The 21,802-nt window shown below is 55.9% G+C and overlaps 5 protein-coding genes across 5 annotated transcripts; 2 read left to right on the top strand and 3 right to left on the bottom strand.

Moving 5' to 3' along the window:
* Positions 1-3,484: 3,484 nt before the first annotated feature.
* CABS01_11378 (uncharacterized protein) lies at positions 3,485-3,916 on the bottom strand (the record flags this gene model as incomplete). Its single annotated transcript, XM_060544733.1, has 1 exon — positions 3,485-3,916. The coding sequence occupies one exon, from the start codon at positions 3,914-3,916 to the stop codon at positions 3,485-3,487; it is 432 nt and encodes a 143-aa protein (XP_060397555.1).
* Positions 3,917-8,228: 4,312 nt separating this feature from the next.
* CABS01_11377 (uncharacterized protein) lies at positions 8,229-8,838 on the bottom strand (the record flags this gene model as incomplete). Its single annotated transcript, XM_060544732.1, has 2 exons — positions 8,229-8,648; positions 8,806-8,838. The coding sequence occupies 2 exons, from the start codon at positions 8,836-8,838 to the stop codon at positions 8,229-8,231; spliced, it is 453 nt and encodes a 150-aa protein (XP_060397554.1).
* A 1,257-nt stretch (positions 8,839-10,095) lies between these two features.
* Positions 10,096-10,500, bottom strand: CABS01_11376 (uncharacterized protein; the record flags this gene model as incomplete). Its single annotated transcript, XM_060544731.1, has 1 exon — positions 10,096-10,500. One exon carries the CDS (start codon positions 10,498-10,500, stop codon positions 10,096-10,098), a length of 405 nt encoding a protein of 134 aa, XP_060397553.1.
* Positions 10,501-11,789: 1,289 nt separating this feature from the next.
* CABS01_11375 (uncharacterized protein) lies at positions 11,790-12,200 on the top strand (the record flags this gene model as incomplete). Its single annotated transcript, XM_060544730.1, has 1 exon — positions 11,790-12,200. The coding sequence occupies one exon, from the start codon at positions 11,790-11,792 to the stop codon at positions 12,198-12,200; it is 411 nt and encodes a 136-aa protein (XP_060397552.1).
* An 8,993-nt stretch (positions 12,201-21,193) lies between these two features.
* Positions 21,194-21,802, top strand: CABS01_11374 (uncharacterized protein; the record flags this gene model as incomplete). Its single annotated transcript, XM_060544729.1, has 1 exon — positions 21,194-21,802. One exon carries the CDS (start codon positions 21,194-21,196, stop codon positions 21,800-21,802), a length of 609 nt encoding a protein of 202 aa, XP_060397551.1.

The following is a 21,802-nucleotide window of genomic DNA, read 5'->3' as shown; positions in this document are numbered from 1 at the left end:
CAGGTTGACTTGTTTGGCGAGTGGTGCGGGTGATTGTGTGCGTGTGGTGAAGAAGAAGAAGGGTTGTGGTCTGTTGTTATGTAGTTGAGCAAAGCAGCAAAGGAGCGTTGCAGGTCAGACGTCGTTGGCAGTGGTGGTGGTGGTGACTGCGGGTGATGGTGGGTGTAGTAGTAGCAGCAGGAGCAGCGCGGTGCGGTGCGGTGCGGTGCGTGTGAGACTGACTGGGCTGGTAGAGGGTCAGGTCAAGACGGAAGGTGTGGTGGTGGTGGTGGCCAGTCAAGTCTTATGTGGGCGGGAGTGGTAGTTGGGGCCCGGGAAATTATGAGTAGACGGAGCGGGAAGGAGGCATAGCCAAGAGCTTTATTTTGGAGTAAGGGCAAAGGACCAGCACAAATAATGTCAGGGTCAGGAGAGAGAGAGAGAGGGTGAGGGTGGAAACGAAGGGAAACGAGCAAAAGAGTACGGGAGGACGGGGGGGGGGGTCAAGAGGTGTGTGTACGAATTGGAAGTACCTACCAAAGTATCTCCTTGAGGTGTACGGATACGCAAGAAGGTAAGGCCTGATCAGGTAGACAGACAGGCGTGTGTGGACTTGCGGACAGTGGTGCTGGGCAAGGTTGAGCAGGGTAGCAAGTAGAGAGAGTCAGAGAGAGAGACGAGAAAAGCCCCCCAGTGAAGGAAGGTAGAGACACCGAGGGGAGTATGGCGTAGAGTGACTTGACAGGGCTCCTTCAGAGAGCGAGCGACCGAGAGTGGGAGAGAGGGAGGAAAGTGTGGGAGACAGAGACTAAGAGAAGACTCTGTTAGAGAGACAGAGACAGAGACAGAGACAGAACAGGTACACACCTCTCTGGGCCAAAGAAGAGAGTGCGTGTGTGTGTGTGTGTGTGTGTGTGTGTGTGTGTTTGCAGGGAAGGCGTGAAAGTAAAACGGGAGCGAAGATGGGCTGCCCAGATGGATGGGTAGAAATAAAGTAGCCTACATGGGCAACTTCAAGTATCTCCCCATACATAATAAGATGGCGAGATACATGGGTACAACGCACACGCCGGGCGGGAGGCAGAGGAGCGTGGATGGGCGCAGGAGTGTGGGCGCAGGGGCGTGTTGTACCTGATGGTGTAAGGCGAAAGAAGCCGGGGGGGAGAGCCTGGGAGGGGAGAGGTACCTACAGAAATGGCCCATGGACAAGACAGACAGCAATGGTCAACCGTGAAGGGCCAAAGGTTTGTGGGTAATGAGGAGGACCGGACGAGGAATGCGAAAGAAGGATACGCGCACACGCGGGCCAAGTCCAAAGTGCAAGTTATGGTCAGGCATCTTGGCTGGCAAGGCACGGTATTTCGCAAGGCGTCTATTCCCTCTCTACAATTTCATTCCCCCTACTCTGTCCATACATTAGAACCTAAGCTGCCTTCCCAGACCTGTCTCTGTCAGGTCACTATATTGTGATGGAAGCGAAAGAGACAGACACAGACAGACAGCAAGAGAAAGGAAAGAAAAAAAAATAGTAAAAAGCGGAACACGAAAGGGCAAGAAAAGGTAAAGGCAAAATAGAGAGAAGGGAAATGGGAGGGCGAACGCTACGGACGGGGGCGTGAATTGGGAGACGACACTAAGCTCTTCGAAGCATCTCAGTGGAAGCTATCCACAGAGATACGTATCTTTTCTGATCTTGAGGTGAGGTGCTGGTGCGGTACGTGTCCCCAGGGTCAGCCCCACCATGTCCCGTCACTTTCCTCCATCCGTCACCGTGGAGTACCTAGAGGGCTGGTCTTTGCAGTGTCTAGCAGTGTCTCTCCTTTCTTCCGTGGCATCTCTCGTCATGTGTTTGTTGTGTCTTCTCCGAACTGATTTCCCCCTTCTGTTTTCCATTCTTCTCCTAAGATTGGACTCTCGAGAAAGCGGAGACACGAGGCTGGTCCGATGGCGAGACTGGACTGGCTGGGCTGCAATTGAGGGGCGGCCACGGAAGGGGGGGGAAATGGGAGAGAGAGAGAGAAAAAAGTCACAGTCACGTAACCGTAGCGCACAGGGCCGAGATGGAGACGCTGGGCGTCACTTTGCAATCGCAGTTTGGATGGGACATCAAAAATGGGACATGAACGTCTCCTCCCCCAGTGGGGTACGTACCTGAGCTAGCTGGCGCCCCGGCCCTGGGACGACGTAAGGTATCCTCGTACCTTGGGACCTTGGGTGCTTGAGTTCCTGACCAAGTACCTGGGGGAAGATGGCAGAGAAGAATCCAATCCCGACAGGGGGCAGCAGACTGGCAGGGAAAAGGCACGAAATTGAACAGAAGGGCTGCACCGCTGCAGGGCAGAAAGCTCGATAACCAGTGACACAGCCCGCATAGGTCCGTAAGAAATATATACCTACGCAGTGCTCCGTACTTATTACTGTGTATGTAGTGCAGCAAAAGGGCTCATGCGCAGAAGATGGGGAACTGGGCAGAATTCAAGAAAAAAGGGAATCTTTCGGGGATTAGCGTTCATAGGGGAGAGAGAGTAAGGTAACAGGCCGAAAGACAGCAAGAGAAAGGGTGTGTCGTCATACAATACAGAAGCAAAAAATGGGGGGTGTCGTTAACATGACGAACAAATCATGGACGGACGGGGCCCTGGAGAAAAAAAAAGACTGAGAGTGAAGGCGAAAAAGACAGGAGAGGGCAAGCAGGGAGACGCCGAAAGAGACGGGGGCCACCGGTCCTCCCACCAGCCCAAAAATACAGAAAACCCACGAAGACAGGACAAAAAAAAACACATCAAAAAGAAGGGGCAACGCAACGGCAGAAAAATAAAATAAAAATAAAAATAAAAACCTTCAGGAACATGGAGGACAAGACAGGGCCCACGACAGCCAGGGCAGACAGGGGACATGGCATTCTCTGCAAGTACGTACCTTTGCAATTCCCATGCTGCGTGCTGCGTGCTGCGTATTCTCCCCCTTCCCGGGCTCCGTCATGTCATGGGCAGGCCACAAGCCGCAAAGCCGCAAGCCCGCACCCGCACCATGGGCTTCCGGGGAAACCCAAGGGAGGCCTGATGTGGAAGGAAAAAGAACAATTCCAATACCAGGAACCGCTGTTGCTCCGGCTCATGCTGGCTCTTCTCTGCTTGCTTGCTGCGCTGCTCTCTTCCCTCCTGAGGATACGCAGTATGGTAGGTAGGGATCAAGGTACCTCCAGGCGACGACAACCTCCAAGGTACCGTACCGGCCGGATACAACGCCATGTGCACCGCTCTCGTCCAGAACAGGGGTCCCGCTGGCATGGAAAAGGAGGGAGGGTGTGCGAGATGGATGACTCCTCTCTGTCTCTGTCGCTGTTGCTGTCTCTCCCACACGCAGTTGGAATGTCTTGTGCGTCGCCCGAGACCACCGTCCGGGGACAAGTCAGAAGCAACTGCCCACGCCAAACCCCAACGCCAGCACTCAACACACGCGCCAGACCGGGCCCATGTCCCTCATCCCCCAGGGCCCAAAGTCCTCAAGTGGCTCTCTCTCTCTGTCTCGCCTGTGGCACAGTCGTCCGCTGCACATCTCGCCATGTTTCCACCTCATTTGCCCCCTCAGGGGCTGCGTGCGTATTGTTTCCGATGTCTCGTCCTTTATTTTCTTGTATTGCCTCGCCCGTTGGATCATCAATGGCACCCCGTTTGACGAAACAATCTCCTCGTCCCGTCTTTGGTAATCTTGAATTCTTCCTCCCGGGCAGCAGGATTTTAGCACACACCCACGCGCCACAGGCAAGAATAACCTCGATGGCTGCCTTGTCTTGTACTCCCGGGTCCATACTGCACGATGAAGTATGGCATGGCAGCATTCCCGCCTTACGTTGGCCTTGTCGGATCCTGCCAGCTCTGCCCTGTCTTGTGCAACCACCAACATGATTGCGGCTGCTGCTGCGGTGTATATCCATGTCGAGGCCAGCGTTGGCGGCGCCATGCTATCGCACTTTCAACTTGACATGCAAAAGATGACGGCAGCCAACGATGCACTCATCCGGGTCCTGCGAGACTCGAAACTTGCGCCTTCCTTGCCAACAAAAAGGTTGTCGTCTTCCGTGCGGCGTGCGGCGTGCGGTAGTCTCGGCGGACGACGCGGTATACCTCGGCGCCTGGCTCGCTGTGAAATGAGCAAGGTGGGATCAAGTACCACCAAAGCTATATACTGTTGAGGCGACAAGTACCTGCGTCCGCCGTCGCGCGTTGGAAAAAGCCCGGTCTGGGGAGATGAAAGCCAATGCTCGGGCATCTCAACAAGGCTCTACAAGTAGGGACCACAGAGTCGGGTAAAAGGGCCAACGTGCCGAGTTGGTCAGATACATTCGCGATGCAGTGCCATAACGCATCTGTACAGAAATAGGTACCGTCAGTACGCAGGCAATCGATGGCAGCGATGATGCCTTGCTCGACGGCCAGAGCTTGCCGTCCAAGAAACCAGTCGTCGACAGCATCAACAGGTACCGTCGGTGACGAAAGGGCCTGTGAGGTCAGTCTGACATGATGATCCCATGTTTGTCGTCCGCTAAAACTAGGTGCCGAGGAACCGTAATTGGTGTCTTGTTTCCCCCAGACTCTATTACGTCGACGCCCTTTCTGCACGCGCCATGGCATGCCGCAATGTCGCTTTGATGCGTTGTGCTCTGTAGAGCCCAGTGCTCGCCATTGCTTGCCCGTACCGCCCTATCTCGACCGCCGTTGCATCGCGCCCTGGGCTTCGGTGACGATGCGTTAATGCGATACGTGTCACCCAATTTCCCAGTCTTTCTTGCTGGCTCGTCACCCATTCAGGAAGTGTGTTTCTCGTCTGATTTTGGCATTTGCTCTCGCGTGCCGAATCTCCGCCCTTCCGCCGTAGGCCTCATCCTCGTCGTCCCAGCGTCTCTGCCTTTTGTCATGTCCAGCTGACCTCAACCTTTCTCCAGCTGTTACAAAAGTCAAAATGTACGCAACTTTGCCCTTTGATTCGACCATCAAGGGATTTGCTCATTTCGACACAGGATCGGCGGTTGATTGTTGCTCATCAACAGTCCAAGAACCTGGTAGACCCGGTTGCATTCCAACGTTGGACGTCGCCGATGGCTCAATGTTGATCTTGCTTGTTGCTGCTCGCAGCCTGTCCTCTTCAGACGCAGCGAGCGGTCATCGCTGGCTTCCTGCGAGCAGTGCACGCATTCCGCACCGGAGATATTCAGCTGGCCTGCACCACCCGCACTTGGACGGCGTGGTCAGCCGGTCGTCGCATGCGGCCGTGGGGGCGTGAGTGACATCTTGCGTACCCAAGGCATACTGAGCTGTCGTTATCGAAGCCGACATCGAGGTACCTCGTCCACAGCGTTGATAACGCTCTTCTTCTTGTGACTGGCCATCTTCTCCATCCTTGAACCATTCCATCGTGATCCTGAGATACTTCGTACGCAAACCGGGAGCCGTTGGGCAAGGATGCTCCTCCGAAAGCGCCGCAACCAGTCGAGGTGACTCCCTTATGCTCAGCGGTGACCCACGCCTCCCATCTTTCGGTGTACCGGGAATGCCTCATTACCTCAGCACGCATTTGCTCTTCCCCACCACATTGTTCCTGTCCGGATCAAACGTCTGGGTGTAACGCTTCCAAGGTGAGCACCGGAAAGCAAAGAGGTTGCCTACAATGGTCTTCCAGCAGGGTACACCCTTCGGCGCTTGCTCCGGACTGACGCTGCCTTCCCCGTAGTGCTTTTGGGCCCTCAACCCCATAGTATGGAAGCGTCGGGACTAAAGTCGCGGGAAAGACGGAAGAGACTCCTGCAGACTAGTTTTCTTGTCGCTCAAGGAGTTTTCGTCGTCTCAGTGTCCCAGAGGGCAATTGCTATAGTCTCGACGTTCGCCCCTACAGCTCTGAATTTGCCGCCAACGGAGGAAACCCGAGACCTTGAGACGACCAAGCAGAACTCTAATTGTCCACTTGTGTTGCATCCTGTGGCGGTAGCGTGTGGCTGGTCATCGCAGACCGTGGGCACACGGCCAAAGACGCACCATCAAGAAATGAATAAGGGCCTTGATCATCTGAGAGTCCGAGTGGCTATCGAGCCGTTTGATTGGTGTCCCCTTTGCCTTCAAACCAAGCTCGTCCTCGACTCCCTCGACCAAAGATAGCAACGATTGCTTGACGTAGACCCTGACTTGCCCCGTTGCGAGACGGTGAGACCTGATCAACAGAGCCGCTCCAGGGGTGCCATCTTGTGTGGTTGTTTGGGTGTGGCTTCCGGGGCCGCCTGTATGGGATTCCACCGATCAACATGGACGTTACGGGAATTTAGACAGGAGATCGCTGTCCACTGGCGCTGGTGGGTAGCGGTCGCAGGGTTGGGCTGTTTTTGCTTCATCCTCTCCCATCAGCTCCCATTCCTTTTGTGAGTCACGACCGTTTCTGTCTATTCTACTGTTTGGGAGGTTGAAAGAAGAGAGTATTTCTTGATGCGTCGACGGCCTTTGATGTTCAACCGACCCCATGGTTGTTGATGCTGCGAGAACAGGGGTGGTTTTAGTTGCAGCTCCTCAATCCGCCCTGTTGGGACTGCTCTGACTGTCGGGCACTCTCTCTATCTTGGCTTCATTTGAAAGTGATCCATCACTATGGTTAGCAGTCGCCCGGCCGCTGTGTGATCTGGGTGTACTGGACCGCGGCGCAATGCGTACGGAAACTTGCCAGCAAACCGGCTGAGCCCCGTGGTCCAAATACAGACGAGAGGATGCGTGCGGGAAAGACCCCAAATTTTCCTGGCTTTGCTGTGTCTACATTGCCATCCCAACCCTCATCCTTGGCGAATATTCATCATGAGTGACGTGACGTCCAAGGTAGATTCAACGGCTGGCTGACATGAAGTCAAAGTCGTTCAACGTCGGGACGTTATCACGCAATCAGTCATTCGTCAAGACATCTACGGATGCGGCGGGTTGAGTTGGACAGTAATTTACTGCCACATCAAGGCTGCGCAATTCCTCCGTCACGGTCACTCGTTCTCGGTCAGATGCAGCCGGAACCGTGAGGGGAGACGTGCGGCTTGGTACAGCACGTCGTCGGCGATATTGCGATTTGCTCGAGTGTCTTGCAGCATAAGAGCCGAACTGCAATCTTGGTAGGGAACCGTGGTTGCGCAGGAATGCGAGTTGTGGGGTAGGTAGCATCGCACAGGGAACCCGGGCAAGGGAGGTTCGTTCTGACTCTGCTCTACTCACAGTGCTCAAACGTTGGTAATGAGAAAGCAACGGCAGAGATTTCTCTGTCGTTCATTCTGAGGGCCTCGTGTGGTGCTGCCGCTATCAACGATCTTGGTGCGGAAGCCACTGTCGAAGGGGGTTCGATGACCAGATCAGGGCAAGCCACACACTCTTGGTGACGGACCGCCACCATCAAGGATGATCAGCACGCGCTGCTTGACAGTCCGGCTGGCCGCGGAGGCGGCGCCGAAGCCATTGGGGCCAAAGACAAAAAAAAGTTGGCGAGCTTAGTATCCGCAGAAATCGTCATACTGCGTTTGCGTATCCGGCCTGCGACTATTGTCTCGTTTGCCTCAGCACGACCTTGGCTGGATAACAATATCAGCTCCCTCTCTGCACCGAAGGCGGCTGTTCGGATCTCAAGCGAGAGCTGGGCAAGCCATTGGCAATTGTGCTAATTTTGAGGAGCTCTGGGCGTGTCTCTGATGGCATTCTTCGAATCAAAACTTGGCCAGCGTAGCAGAAGGAGGGGGGTGTGGCTATCCGAGCCGGTGCTCCTATTTCAACGGGTAAAGATGTGGTTGAAGGACCATTACGAATGGTGCAAGTACCCGTCCAGTACAGTACTTTGCGCTGCCTCAAACATTGAAGCCCGCTTTGCCCAGCGAAACCATTCCGCATCAGAATGGCTTGAATGGCCAAACTGAGGTCGAGGAGGGAAAACACAGGCGCGGTGGAGATGAGACTTGACAGGTCCCGTCAGATGGCTGACTGTATGTCGTTTTGTCTTTGCCCGTACCTCTTCTAAATTTGCATCGTGTTGCTGATGCGAGGGGTGGTTAGTGGCTGGTCGACCCCCCGCCACACCCAACTCCGCAAACCTGACCTTGTGAGTAGCACTGTCGAGATGAGACTTGAGGGGAACGTCCTTCCGTGGGCACCACCAATAACGCAACGGAGCTGCAGCATCGCATCTGGGGACTACCATATGCAGCCTTGCCCGCGGCCCCCTGCTCACCACGCAACTCCGCATCATCGGCGCCGGATGGGCGTCACCTGAGCAGAGGGGATTGGCCAGCTGGCGCTCGATGACTCCTGCGAGGGCGGGTACACACATCTCGCAGCAAATCTGCTGTTTCTGATCCGCTGCTGGATTCTGTTGCGTTGCTGGCGTGTCTGAGGCGCGTCTTGGTTACCCTGCCCTGATGCGATGCGACGACCAAGACACGTTGGCTGTGCTGTGAGAAGGATAGCCAACGAGCTGGCCGCCGAACCTGGTCCTCCTGCAGATGACTGTCTGGCGCTGTCGTCCTTCACTGCCTCGTGTCTTGAGCCTTGGCTGCGCTCACCTCCAATAAGCATAACGCAGAGGTCAACGAGAAACTGTCCACCAGCCGAACGCAAAAGGTGTTGAGCGCAAGCTACGGCGCTAGCACCACGTCCGTCGGGCTCCTATGCGGCGGGCATGTCTTGCTAGTCCCGGGGGACCGACCAACTGGCCGCTGCGGGGTTCAAGAAACCGCGGGCTACCAGGGTCGTGGTTGAGGAATGCCGAGTTTCTCCCCAACTTGCATTTTTGGCTGGATGGACGCTGAGAAGTGCATCACACCGACATTTGCTTTTCGCGGACGAGGCAGGTCATGTGGTGGTTTCTATCAACGTGCCTAAGCAGCCATTTGCCCGTGCAGCACGATGGTATGCAGCAATCAGTCGCTTGGCGATGAGAACGCGGCCCGATGGTCTTGACTCCAATGGATGAGCTAGCAAGCGCTGTCGTGCCCCAATCTCCAAGCCGTCGACAAGTCGGCAGATACATTGCTGCGCGATGCAGCCAACGCCAGCGTCATGTATGTCATTGCCTGCGTATGCCAAACGTGCGATAAGGATGAGACGAACGCGGGTTAGACCGGGTGTCAATGGCATAGTGTAAGCATGCGATTGTGCTATATCCTGCTGAGCCGGTAACCGTCTTTTCCGATCAACCGCCCAGCCGCCAGGTGACGAAAACCCACCCGGCCGAAGAGTGATAGCCGCCGGATGGCTCCCTTAGTTGCGAATGATATTGCGAACGACAATAGCTGAACTCCCTGTCTGTGTTGCATTTGGGCAGGCCTGTCGACTCGCTGCTCTTTTTGTCCATTTATTCTCCATTGTTCGTGTTTGATGCGCAGACTGACGTTGCGTCCAACATGTCAGCCGGCCACGTTGAAGTCAATCGGCCGAGGCGACCCCTGACGGGGCCACCCATCTGCCTGGGCCTCTCACGTCCCTGAGCGCAAACAACGAGTCGTCTCGCACAGCGGACCGGGTGTCGGAGTCATTCAATTTTGAGCCTCGTCCTCTCCCGTTGTTAGGGGTCCTAGTCTTGTGCGATTTTGTGGACTTGGAGCGTGACCGGAACATGGCGGTGGTGTCTCATGGAGGCTCGGAGTTTGTCTCCGTACCCAAGGGTCGGAACCGGTAGACTGCTCCCGTGCCTGGTTGTCCCTTATTTGGCGCCGAGACAGAGGGCCGGCTCAGTCAGGTACGCGTGGTCGAAGCATGGGACTGATAGGCACGGTGAGAGAAGGAGGGTCAATACGGCAGAGATCCGGGAGGACGTGATGCGCCGATCTTGTCTGTGAAAGTCGATATTGTTGAAGAAGAGCAACGCCGTTCAAGGTGTGCGGTCAGACGGGGGTCGAAGCTGGTTGGTCGATTCCCTGGTCATGCTCTTTAGGCCCCTGCAATGGGTGCTGCTCACCGCCGCCGCGATGGGAACAGAGCCTCTCGAATTGTAACTTTGTGCCTCGCACAGCGGTGACCACACCGGCGGTAAAGAGCGTGGGATGTGATCAAACGCCTCCGGCAATGATGCCTTGGTCGACAACAGGATAGGAGCAGGCGAGTGATGGAACAGTCACACCACAGGGGCGGAAATAGCGTCGAGGGCCGAGGAAAAGCAGTCATCGTTGGGCTCCCATTGGGTGCGGCCCCCTTGAGTGACGTAGTTTTCTCGAAGCCGGTTCGAAGGTTGAAGACGCGTCGAAGGGGCATACAAGAACCCCAATCCCGGCCAGGGACAAGCTGCGGCGGACAAGGGGGAACAAAGAAAAGGGCACAAAGGCCAAAGGGGATCCGCAATCTGGGCCAGTGATTTCTGGGTATCCGGTGCTGAGGAGAATCCTGGGCCCCCGAAGCAAGCAGCAAGCAAGCAGCCCTGCGCTGCACCGAACCGCTGCCGAAGGGGGTCCCTCCCCACGTCGGGCTGGTGGTCGAGGGTCCCTTGTCGATGGATGGTGTTTCGTTCTTGGGGTGCCGTCATCACGGTTGGGACTTGGAGGTTGCAATTTTGGAGAGGGAGGATGGTGGGTCGAGTGATTACCTAAAGCTGTCTTATCTAAGCATATACGTACTTGGGAACCTGAAGGAAGCAGCAAGTTCGGTATACGTACACTAGCAACGGGTCGAACGAATTTAGCAACCGCTAACTCCAGAAGTTCAGAGAACCCCTCCTTCCCGCCTCTACACCCAGCTTCAAAGTGCGTCGGACTTCACATCACTCTTGGTTGGGCCCGACGAGATGCCTTGATCCAAAGAAGGCTCTGTGTAATGTTTCCCCCGTGGATGGGGATGGGGATGGGAACGAGACGGCAGTCCCTTTCCCGCCCACTCGGCGCGGTACGATGCGAGCGGTGTGGTGTCTTTCTTCCATTGGTCTGTGAGCAGCAACCATCGCGACTTTTGAGATTGAGAATCGCACCTTGCAAGCGCAGACACCAGACGAGAGGGTGACGGCGGCGCCGAAGTTGCCCATCTCGACGGCAGGGGTAAGCAATTGGGCTATCGACATGGGACTACGAATATTGGGGGGGGGCACGCAAGAGAAGGAGAAACCCAACCCAACGTCTTTGCTCGTGTCGCAACAATCACTTCAGGACCTTGGGCTCTGTTTCTGGGGGCCATTGCCCCCGTACCCTAGTCTCTACTGTCAAAGTACGCAGTCGACCGCAGTCAGAAATAATTCCAAAATGGGGTCACGAGGGCCTTTCCCAAACACAACCACGTTCCCCGGTCGCCTCACCCAAGCAGACGCTGTCACACTTTTCGACTACTCGCTCTTTTACTCTCTTTCTACGACAAATCGGATGCCGACAAGGCAGCAAATCTCCCGCCCTCCTGAGGTGCTATTCTCCCGATCCCTCCGTCTGCTTGGCCAAACGCGCACACGCTCGTACAGAGAGTACACCCATTCTTCTCCCTCGACCCAATCGCCAGGGTAGGGGACGAGGGGGGTGGCATATCGTATCTCTGAATCGAGGCCATGAACCCCCCTGCTCTAATCCAAATATCCCATTCCGCCCGTCTAGTTGGATAGTCACCGCTCGACACTCTGCCACACGCGCTTACTTGTCTTGCGACCTCGTTTCTTCGGCGCTGTCGGGGGCTGCTCACATGGGCTCAGAATGCACCTTGCACATCGGGCCCAGGCAGAGGGAGAGGAATGGGAAGGTATCATGGCCTGCGGATGGTCGTCCATTTGTCACCCTGGTCTTTGACCACAAAAGTCATCACTCGCCCCCAAGTCTAATCCAATCCGCGCCATGCCATGCCATGCCATGCCATGCGATGTTGCTTCGCAGCTTCAGTCTTCCCCCCTTTGAGAAGAAGCGAGTCCGACGAGATTGCCCACGCGCCAGCGGGAGAGGCCCAGCCCGAGGGTGTCGTTTGACAACTCTCTCCGGCGTGTTAGTCGGGACGATGATGCCCGAGAAAATGGCGCGGTACTCACTTCCCGTTCGCCCTTTGGACCGCTCCAGATCAACACTGCTGGCATTTTGGGGGCGACAGCCGCTGCAAAGTCGACTGGAATCATGCTCTCGAGCCGAACAGTCTTTGAATCCTCACGGCCGGATGGTCAGACGGGAAATGTCGCTATCGCCATGTTGTCCTTTCACCAGAAGCACACGCCCACCCGTATGGCATAAGGCCACCTTGGATTGTCCATGGAGAGACAGGCCTTGACAGCTGAGGTGCGCGCCATCTTCATCTCCTCTGTCGCAGCTCGGGCAGTCTGGGGTCTCACATTGCGAGTATCCCCTTTGCGGCTCGGCGCTTGCCCCATGCCACTGGGGCTGCCCTAAGCGGAGCAGGCATTCTACTTAAACTTTTTGCCTTTTTTGTTTTCTTTCTTCCATTTTTGGGCCGATTTGGAGATATTTCTTGTGCTACGGAGCATCTCACACTTGGCCCCGTCTCACCGCCAGCCGCCAGCGCCATGTCTGATGTGGGGGATGGTCCATGGACGACACACGTGCTTCTCCCCTGGGCTTTTGACACGGCGCTACTGGCAAGCCTCGAGGAGATACACACATGTCCTCGGAAGTTGCCAGGCTGTGCCGCTCAGAATCTACCAACCGCAACCGTGGAAATGCTGGAGCCTGGAGAGATGGAGTTGCGCCAAAGCCCGCGGATACGGATACAGTCTCATCGGTTGCTACCAAGGAACTCCGGCCCCCTCGGCCTTCTTCTAGTATTCGTACCCGCAGTCTCCACGGAGTACAGTGCGCTATAGTCTGTACAGTAATCTCCATCCATGAATGGAGTTGTGGGCTGGTCCGCATAGAGACCGTTTACGCTTTTGCTACACACGCGGTGGACACGGACCGGTGTTGACTTTCCCAAGAACTCAAAGGGCCCTGGGCTCATTCTACCGCGTGACATTACACAATCTACCATGGCACGATTGTGTGAATCTGAGCTGGCGACAAGACAGTTTCATCCGCCCGTTGCCAAGAATGACGGCAGCATAAACCCGCAAGCAAAGTGACCAGTTGTGAGGCAAAAAAACAACTCCGGTTAATGGCCGCAAACCCGGCGGGGAGGTGGCTTGTTGGGAAGAGTCGAGCACCAACGAGCAACTCCGAGTTCCTGTTTCTTCTGCCCTATTCACAGACTCCCAGGCCCGTCATTGTCTCGGGCTGTCGACCCGCGTTTACTCCAGTTTGCCGTGGGCTGACCTCATTCCGACGGACGATCCCTCGCGTGGCCGAGGCCAAGGCGGCCATGCTGTCGTCTTTGCTGGCCACATTGGGGCGACGTCTCCGTTCCTCACGATGCCGACTTGCCGTACCAAGCCTTGTGGTTCTCGCAAGAGCCAAGGTAATCTGGAGGCATGGTCGCGCGGGTGCAGCCCGTAGCCCGCTTGCCCACCATCTCGCTTCTGCCGCCACTTACAGTCTTGACCTAGGAGTTGCGAGGGACTGCACGGCTCACTCGCCGTCATCAGCGTCGGTACGGAGGACGAGCGGGCTTCCACGTCTTCCATTGTCTGGTTTTGTTCGGCGCCCTGCCCGACTCAGTAGTCAGGACCCTACCCTGGACAGATAGGTATAGCGCTTCTTTGATCATTTCGCCCGTTGAGTTCCCTCCCCCGGCTCGTCTCGTATCATCAGCCGCAGCCGCCCAGCATGACAACCGCACCCGCGCATACCCTAATCTTATAGTGCCTGTCTACGAGGAATCAGATACAACACCAGACCGGGCCACAGCCGACACAAGCACAATAGCTCTGCCTGCGCAGGATAATCGGCATCCCTGTACATATCGCAGCCTGGCCGGTTAGGGTATATAGAGGCACTTTTGGCATGCGCCGTTGCGAAAGCCAAGCTTTCCAGTCCTGCCTTGCTGTTTCTTGGCACGTGTTGCGGCGGGCGAGAAAGAAAGCGGTGTCTCTTTTCTCTCTGCTGTCGACTCTCAGACCTCGTTGTGTTCCCCACGCAGGATATCACTCTCTCGAGGGAACCAACAAGGGGGGAACTCTGTTCAGCTAGCTAGCTTTTTTGCTGATCGTAACCAGCGAGGAACTCGGCGGCGACGACAGTGACACGAGGCTGCATTCTCGCCGAGTGCAATCTCAATCTCCTGTCAGCTGACCCTAGACAATCTGATATATTTTGCGAATCAATTTTTTGATCCTGGACGTTTCACGCGCGCGGGCCGAATCCACCACCCATCAAAGAGGCTTCGGAAAGATTGAGATTTGAGTCAAGAGACGAAGGACCGGTCGGTGGACAAGAGAAACAGAGACACTGGTTGACTGCATCGCACGATGGACGGCGGATTCGAGTGGTTCCCGAACGCCCTTTGATTCGGTTGCCTTACAGGACCAGCAGCAAGGCAGATGCCTGTTCCGTGACAGCAAACAAGAACGAACAACAACAGCTATCCAACGCAATGTGTAGTGGATTTGCATGTCTCGCACTGACGGCTGAGGGTCGTCTTGTCCGGCTTGCTTTGAACGATCGGCGCGCATTGAGCATGATGACCAACACTTTTGCTCATCTCGCGAGTGGGTTGAGGAGGTTCCCTCCGAGGACGGATACTTTTGGTTCTTCTCCCTCGAGTCCCATCTACGGAGCCACCAGTCGCGGAAGGCCTGGTACCCTTATTCTGAGTCGAGTCGGGCTCTACAAAGGCTCCATCGCAGTGTTTCCACTTGGCTGCCAAGCCCGGCCTCTCGTCTCATTGCTCGCTGTGGCTCTTTGATAGTGCTTCCTTGTTGTTTTTTCGTATCCGACCGTTTCCTTACAGTATACCTAATAATCGCCAAAGGTTAAGTCTCGTATGCGGCTTACTGATCTTCTTTCTTACTGTGTAGTAAGCTCGCATCTTATCTGGATGGGTTGGTTCCAGGGTCCCCATAGTTCAGCTGCCCAAGGCTCAAGGCGCGAAAATTCTCCCCCTGTTTGTGACTCGCCATTGGGGTTTGTCGTAACGGTTGGCTGGAGGTACCTCTTGTGCCTCTTGGACGCATAGCCAAACCCTCAGCATTGAAATTGATTCCAGGGGCCCTGCCCTGTCAGACCGATAATTCGGAATGTTTGCTCGCATCATTGTTGGTAGTCGTCCCGGTTCCTGGCTGTTCTTTTCCCGGCGCAGTTCCCAGCCATTGCCTCATGGAGAAACAGGTTGTTCCGATCAGGCACGCCCAAGGACAGCAAGCACGGTGTCCCGGAGGCCGGTGCCTTCTTTCCCAAGTTCCCAGTGCCAGTTGCGCACCTTGACAGCCTGACACCACAGACAATGGAAGGTCCAGTGTCCCGGTTCCTTCCTTGCAAGTTTGCTGGGTACTTGGTCAGGTACTTCGTCTCCATCGCATGGATCCGATGCTTTCTCCCGACGGAGCCTCACCAAAAAAGCAACAACATGAACTCGAACATGCCATGCCCCATGTGCGTGTGGACTAGAAGGAAACATGCCAGTTCAATGACTTCACCCATGACGCCAAAGCAACGCGACATCAACATCACTGGCCGGTACATCCCAGGCTGCTTCCACTCTTGGATCTCGTCACAGCAGCCGGAACCTGGGTCTCTGCCCGGAGACGCACTGGAAATAGCTTCTTCTTCCAACCTGCAACGTTCCTCCAGCCCATCCTGACGCCACATGCAGCTCAACCACGCGTGGCCCCCAAAAAGTGATACCGCGGGGTTATCCTACTCAAGACTTGGCCTTCGACTGCCTCGCCAGCTCACGTCGTCGACGTGACATGCTTCGCCTGCGCTCCTCAACAGTGTCAGACGCAGTGATTCAGATGGCTGCCGGCATAACGTCCCACAAAGTACGGAGTGCACCAATATGCGTCAGGCAACCTCCATACTCGTTTGGCCAACGCATCCATGCTACAAATCCCACCCATCCTGACCTCCGCTGCTCGCACACACACTACTGAGAATCACTGAATTGGGCGCGGGAGACGACCTTGACCATGCATCACAGCACCCATCTCGAGAAGGGCTGCCGGCTGGAGAAAGACCCAGTCGGCCTATCGGGATGCCACCGTATCCTTGAGCGACGCACCTTAGGTCTCGCGCGCAAATCGCAATCTTCAGCTTGCCCTGGTCGCCAGGCGGGGAGGGGAGTCATCTCGAGAATTCTGGCCACCCCAGCAGGCTACGGGGTACTCTCTCTTTTTTTTGTCTAGGCGACCAGGCGAGCAACGAGCCCACTGCGATTGCTACGGCTTCAAACACATTGTTCAGCAAAGGTGGTGCTTTTTTGCCCTCGCTGATGAGATCGGCCATGCTCCTTAATCTGACCGACGTTGTACGGATGCAAGCTCGCACATCGCTTGCGGGAAGGCCCGCCGTCTGCTTACTCCGGACAGCGAAGGGCGGGACATGGCCTGCCACGAGCAGCGATAGTTGGGCAGTCACATCACAATCAAGCCATCGGACGGCTCTCTGGCCAGCTTTGGTTGCACATCGAACGGGACCGACATTGCGATGCACGTCTTGTCTGCGCTTCACTCCGTACCGTCTCCTTGGTGTCTTTGGGAAATGTGCGCACCTCGATTCATGATGCGACGCCGTCACCTTGTCAGACACACCCGCCTGCAGGCTCGTCGTCAGGCTCGTCGCATGTCTCTGATCGCTGGCATGTCACTGGCAGCCCCTTTGGCCGAGCAAACAACACCAAGACCGAGGGGATGCCGCCATATCCTCATCGGCATTGCAATTTGCTGCCACCAAAGCAAGAACAAGACGCGATACTCGCGCGCGAGAGCCAAACAAACACTTCTTGACATTGTCCAGCTACCGAAAAAGATCAAACGAACCCGTCCCTGTCAGATCATTCCGGCTTGAGCCTCCGGAGAGGGATGATCCCTTCAGATAGTTCCGCTTCCCAACCACACGGTGGTGTCTGCGCAGGATTATTCGCAGTGGGGCCATTCTCTTTGTCTTTGGTTTTCTCCATCTTCTCTCTAGGATACCATGACAACAGTCGCCCATATCACGATGCGACCACAATGAGGAGATGTCTGTGGGGGGTCACGATTGACTGTAATCTTTGCGCTTGCAGGCCAACATGGCGAAATGCAGCGAAACGTAAACGTCACGCAAGTCGTGCCTCTGATAACGAGAGCTTGTGGGGGGACAGCACGATACGGTTGGTATCGGAGACTCGTCCATTGTGCTCAACGGAGAACGCGGGTAGCGTTAATTGAGAAAGAGGATCGTCTGGGGGGGACCGCCCCAGCTGCATGATCCTGCAGGGACGACAGTGGGCATCTTGGAAGTTCGTCGTGGGATCTTCACCTGCGAGGTCGAGTCATCACTGCAGGGCAGCACGCCAAAGCATCTCACAGGACCACCGTGGATCCCGACGCAGCACCATTCGCGCGGGTCGACTACAGCTGATGGTGAGCACTCGGATAGCCCCAATCTCGGCGGCTGGCGTTCTTTGACTAGAAAATTACATGCACCTCGACGGTATTCTGTTCCTTCGATTCAACCCGTCTTTGAGGAGTACGATGAGCGCATGGTCGCATGGGTCGTTGGACGGAGAAGGATGGACGACGTTTCATACGCGCCAAATTGTCTTGACTGGACGACTTGCCCGATTAGGACTCGAGATGAGGCACCAGCCTGTCAGAACGCTCGCAACGCCAACCCCCTGTGTTGCTCCGGAGTTCGTCTCGGACTGCTCGGGCGTCGTACTGACACAGCAATGAGCAGTGGCATCGTGCCAATTTTCCCCCTTTTCTTGCACCTCGGCGGAAATTTGCCCCTGGCCTTCGAGTTTGCTTCCTTTTTTCCATGGGCGAACTCTATTTGATCACTTCGCATGGACCTCGCTGCACATCATTTTGCGTTTGGGCATGGGTGGCACGGCGCAAGTTCTCACCCTCAATAGGGAGTCGTCAACATTGTGGGGATTGAGCACATTGCGACTACTCACTGGAAACAGCTGCCTGTCTTTGATCTTCTGTCCGTACGGATGCCTCTCAATGGCTCCATCCGCCATGGGAAAATAGGATGGCCATGGAGTCGTTTCAACTGTCGCAGCACTTCCATGATCATCGCAGTTTGGCAACGGCTTGTGACTGACACGGCGACTGGCACAGACACGCGCCTTGTGCTCAAAGTTTGGTCGATCCTTTGGGCTGTGCCTGACTTCCCCAGATTTTATTGCGCCGAGCAAGCAAATCCTCGCACACTGCGCGTCGTTCCGATGTTCCTCTGCATTGTTGTCTCGTTGTTTGCCTTCTATTCTAGTCCGAGTACTAGGGAAGAATCAAGGGGCGTTCCGGCTTTTCGGCCATATGACAAACACTTTCGCATAGAGGAGCTGCATGGTTCATCGCTTGAAGCCCAAAATCTTCTTTTCGGCGGGCGCTGGAGTCACAGTTAAAGCGTCCGCGGATGCGCCCCGGGAAATCCTTTGTGAGAGAACAGATGGCACCCGCTCGCGAACCGCCAGCCTGCGTCTCACTTATTGCGACCCGGGCAGCCGGGTTGACGGGAAGTTCAGACAGTGACCCTTACCACGGCACGACCGAGTCCCGACAAACAGCGACGAAACCTCCGTGAGGTATCTGGCATCACTTTGCCGATCCACGGTGGCTGTTTTTCTCCAGCCTCCAGGAATAGATGCTGCCCAGTGGCGGCCTACGGATGCACGTCTCACATAGAGTGCGGTTGGTGGCTCCTAAGCGATCGCAATGACACGATGCAAACGCAGGGCCAGAATGAACTTTAGCAACTTTGATTATGGCCAAGGGTGACTGGATCAGGTTCTGGCATATGCTTGACACTGTCACGATATAAACAACTGGGGGCTACGCTGCCAATGCCTCAAGCAAACCGTTGCCAGCTATAAAATAGTAGCGCTATACCGATGGACTGACTCAATAAACAACAAGGCGATGCCGCGTCGCGCCGTGTCCGCGCATCCGCTCAGAGTTGGTGGGCATTTGGACTACGAGTCCATATGTACGACTGCTGTCGCGATGGGTCGGCTAGCATGAAGCTGGGCCCGGGGAACTCTGGAAAGCTGGGAAACGGCATGTTCGGAACGAGGGCTGTTCGCTGCGTGCCTGGCACTTGACAAGTGTACCTACAGCGAAGGTCCTTGAGAGCAAATGGGCGCAGGCCCTTCCTACTCGTCCTCAGCCTCGCTGGCACCGCCGAATGGGGGCAGAATGGGTGCAGAATCACGCGTGGTTCCAGCACCGTTGCAGGAGTATCCCAGTCACGACTCGCGATAGGGGCCGCGTTGCTCGGCATTGCAGCAAAGCTGCTCGTGCGCCTTTCCCACTGCTAAAGCGGCAGAAGCAGCGGGAACTTTGGAGGATGGGGAAAAGAATGCCCGCGCAGTCGAAACGGCGAACCAGGTCCCCTGAACCCGAGCAATACACCATACGTGTACTTTGATGGTCGTCTCGGGTTCCTGAGCACGCTCGTTATAACTCCTTGCGACTATCAAACGATGAGCACGCCATCCGAAAGGTACAATTCCTTCTAGAAGGCTTCCATCCAACGTCTCGATGGCTGGGGGGGGGGGGGGGGGGACTCGGCGAGCCTCAGCTCCGGGCCCGAACCCCGATCAGCTGGTGCAGATCACTCCGCAGACGGCCCTTTGCCTCGGGGCTGCCGTTGTTCCTCTTGTCGTCTTGTTGGTCTCCGTGGACGAATTTCTGAAGCTTTCTTCTTCTGTGATTGCTTGTGGGAACCCAAGGTGTTCCCCCACTCCAGACGTTCCCCCTTAGCTTTTGGCTCCTCTTCAGCGAAATTTCTCCAATTCCCAGTCTCAATCCCCGTCCGGAAAGGGTAGGCGGGCAATGTTTGAGGAGTGTGGAGTGGCTGACGTGCGGCTAGGGAATTTTGGGGCGGCCGAGGATCCCGTCGACCGCGTCTCACGGCGCAACGCCGTTATCTGCTATGAAGAATCGGGCGGAATCATGGTGGACACCTTTCCTCGAGGCCAAAGTTCCCAGGGCGGCTAGCGTTGGGCGCTACTCGTGTTCTTGTCGTATTTTTCCTTCCTTTCCAACCTTGCCCCAAGCAGACAGCAAACATGGCAATCCAGGGCGCACACATGAATTCGCCCGATGGCTCCATACGAGGGCTTGACTGCGCGGCGTGCCGCTGTCTTCGTCCGCCACCCCACAAAGTCAGATGTGTTGTGACTGTACAATAAGGTCTTCCTTGGAGATGCCACCTAACTTTTGCCCTACGCTACTACGTTGATGAGGAGGAGCATCAACAGGCCCCCCGACTATGCATCCGGGATGGCACGGGGCAGCCTTTGCTGACAGAGGACCGCAGCCCACGAGACAGGGCTTGACCCGAATGGCACGAGCCCGGGTGCTGCTTGCGCTTGGCCCTGGGCAATATCACCAAGGAGCCACTGCGTTGGATAAGGTACAACCAGGGCGCGATGCGGAGCTGACTGCGGAGCAGCTGTTGCTATTCTTGTGCGATGGCTTCCCACTGCGTCCAGATACACTTGAGATTTGGGGGTCGAATCTGAGTTTCCTCCAGCTTCGTCGTCGTCGCCGGTAGATCATGTTGCCATCCACGCGGCACAGCGATTCTGACCTAAGCAGCTTGTTGGCTGTATCATCGTCCCGCATCTAATCTTTCTCACATGAGACTGCACCTGTCTGTCAGAGTACCTACATGCTGACGCCAGGCAAAGGTAAAATTGTCGCACACATCCACCTCTCTTGGAAATTGGTACTAATTCCTACGACGTGCGGTGCCTTGCTGCCCGCTAACGATAAGCGGCGGCCCTACCTTCAGACGAAGTCGCCCGGGGGGGGTGTATTCGGGCACGGCCGAGCGAGTCAATCCTCTAGGATAAGCGTTGTGTGCTCAGTAAACTCTCGTCAATCAAACCTTTGGTCGAAAGCTCCAGTGCTCCACGGGTCGGCCAGGCAGGCGTGTTCCGAGTTTAGTTTGGCTCACTTATTCGTCGCACTGCTGCGGATTCACGATGGATCATGGGTACTTTCCATGCTTGTCGTGGCCCATTGCTCTCGCCCTACCTTGAGGGCTTTGAAGGGGCCATATGCTGATATAGACACATTTACATTGGGCCCCTGAATCTGATATGCCACGATGCGGAAGCGAGCTTTCAAAACTCCGTGCCGTTGTGTTGTGGCTGGCCGATCCTGGCTGTCTGGATATATCGGGCAGCGTAGTCCGTTTCCCCGCATGTCCCAGCGCAACATGGCAAGATTGACGGAGGGCAGTATGGGATGGCATGGCCGTTCTAAAGGCATGGATGGACACCTGTGCGTGCGTGGTGTACATTGCCTTCTGCTGCACGTACCGTTGAGCTTCTCCGAGCACTCATCTCGGACAGAGCGAACCCTTGCTGTGGAGGTGATCGCAATACAGGAAACCGTACGATCCGACTCCAGAGTCAACCACGTCTCAAACGCCGGCTTCAGTCTGCGATTGCGGGACGAGGCGGCCCAAGACGACGCTGACAGATTGCAGGGTGCACTTGTTCCTCCGCGGACCATGGGGAAACTGGCTGCAAGCAGCCGACTGCTCCCAGTCCACGACTCTGTGGCGTCCGCCCTTTGCAGCCCACCTCGTGAGGACAGGACACCAGAAGACCCAGTGAACGACATATGCTTTGACGCCATCCTCGTTCCTCCAATGTGGTTCCGCCGAACGAATTATCGTTTGCAACGGGGCGCCGGCCTGGACCGTAGACGGCCGGGGAAGACGGAGCTGCCGGCCGCCGCCGTGCCGTGGCGCCGAGTGGGACTTCACGATGGCCTCACGTGCACGCCTCCCGACTACACCACCAGCCTAGCTAAGCTCTGA

This window comes from Colletotrichum abscissum (assembly GCF_030869225.1).
Source record: "Colletotrichum abscissum strain IMI 504890 chromosome Unknown Scaffold_31.1, whole genome shotgun sequence".
In the NCBI taxonomy this organism is placed as follows: domain Eukaryota; kingdom Fungi; phylum Ascomycota; class Sordariomycetes; order Glomerellales; family Glomerellaceae; genus Colletotrichum; species Colletotrichum abscissum.
The sequence above is the reverse complement of the archived record's forward strand: the minus strand, read 5'-3'. Positions and strand labels throughout refer to the sequence as shown.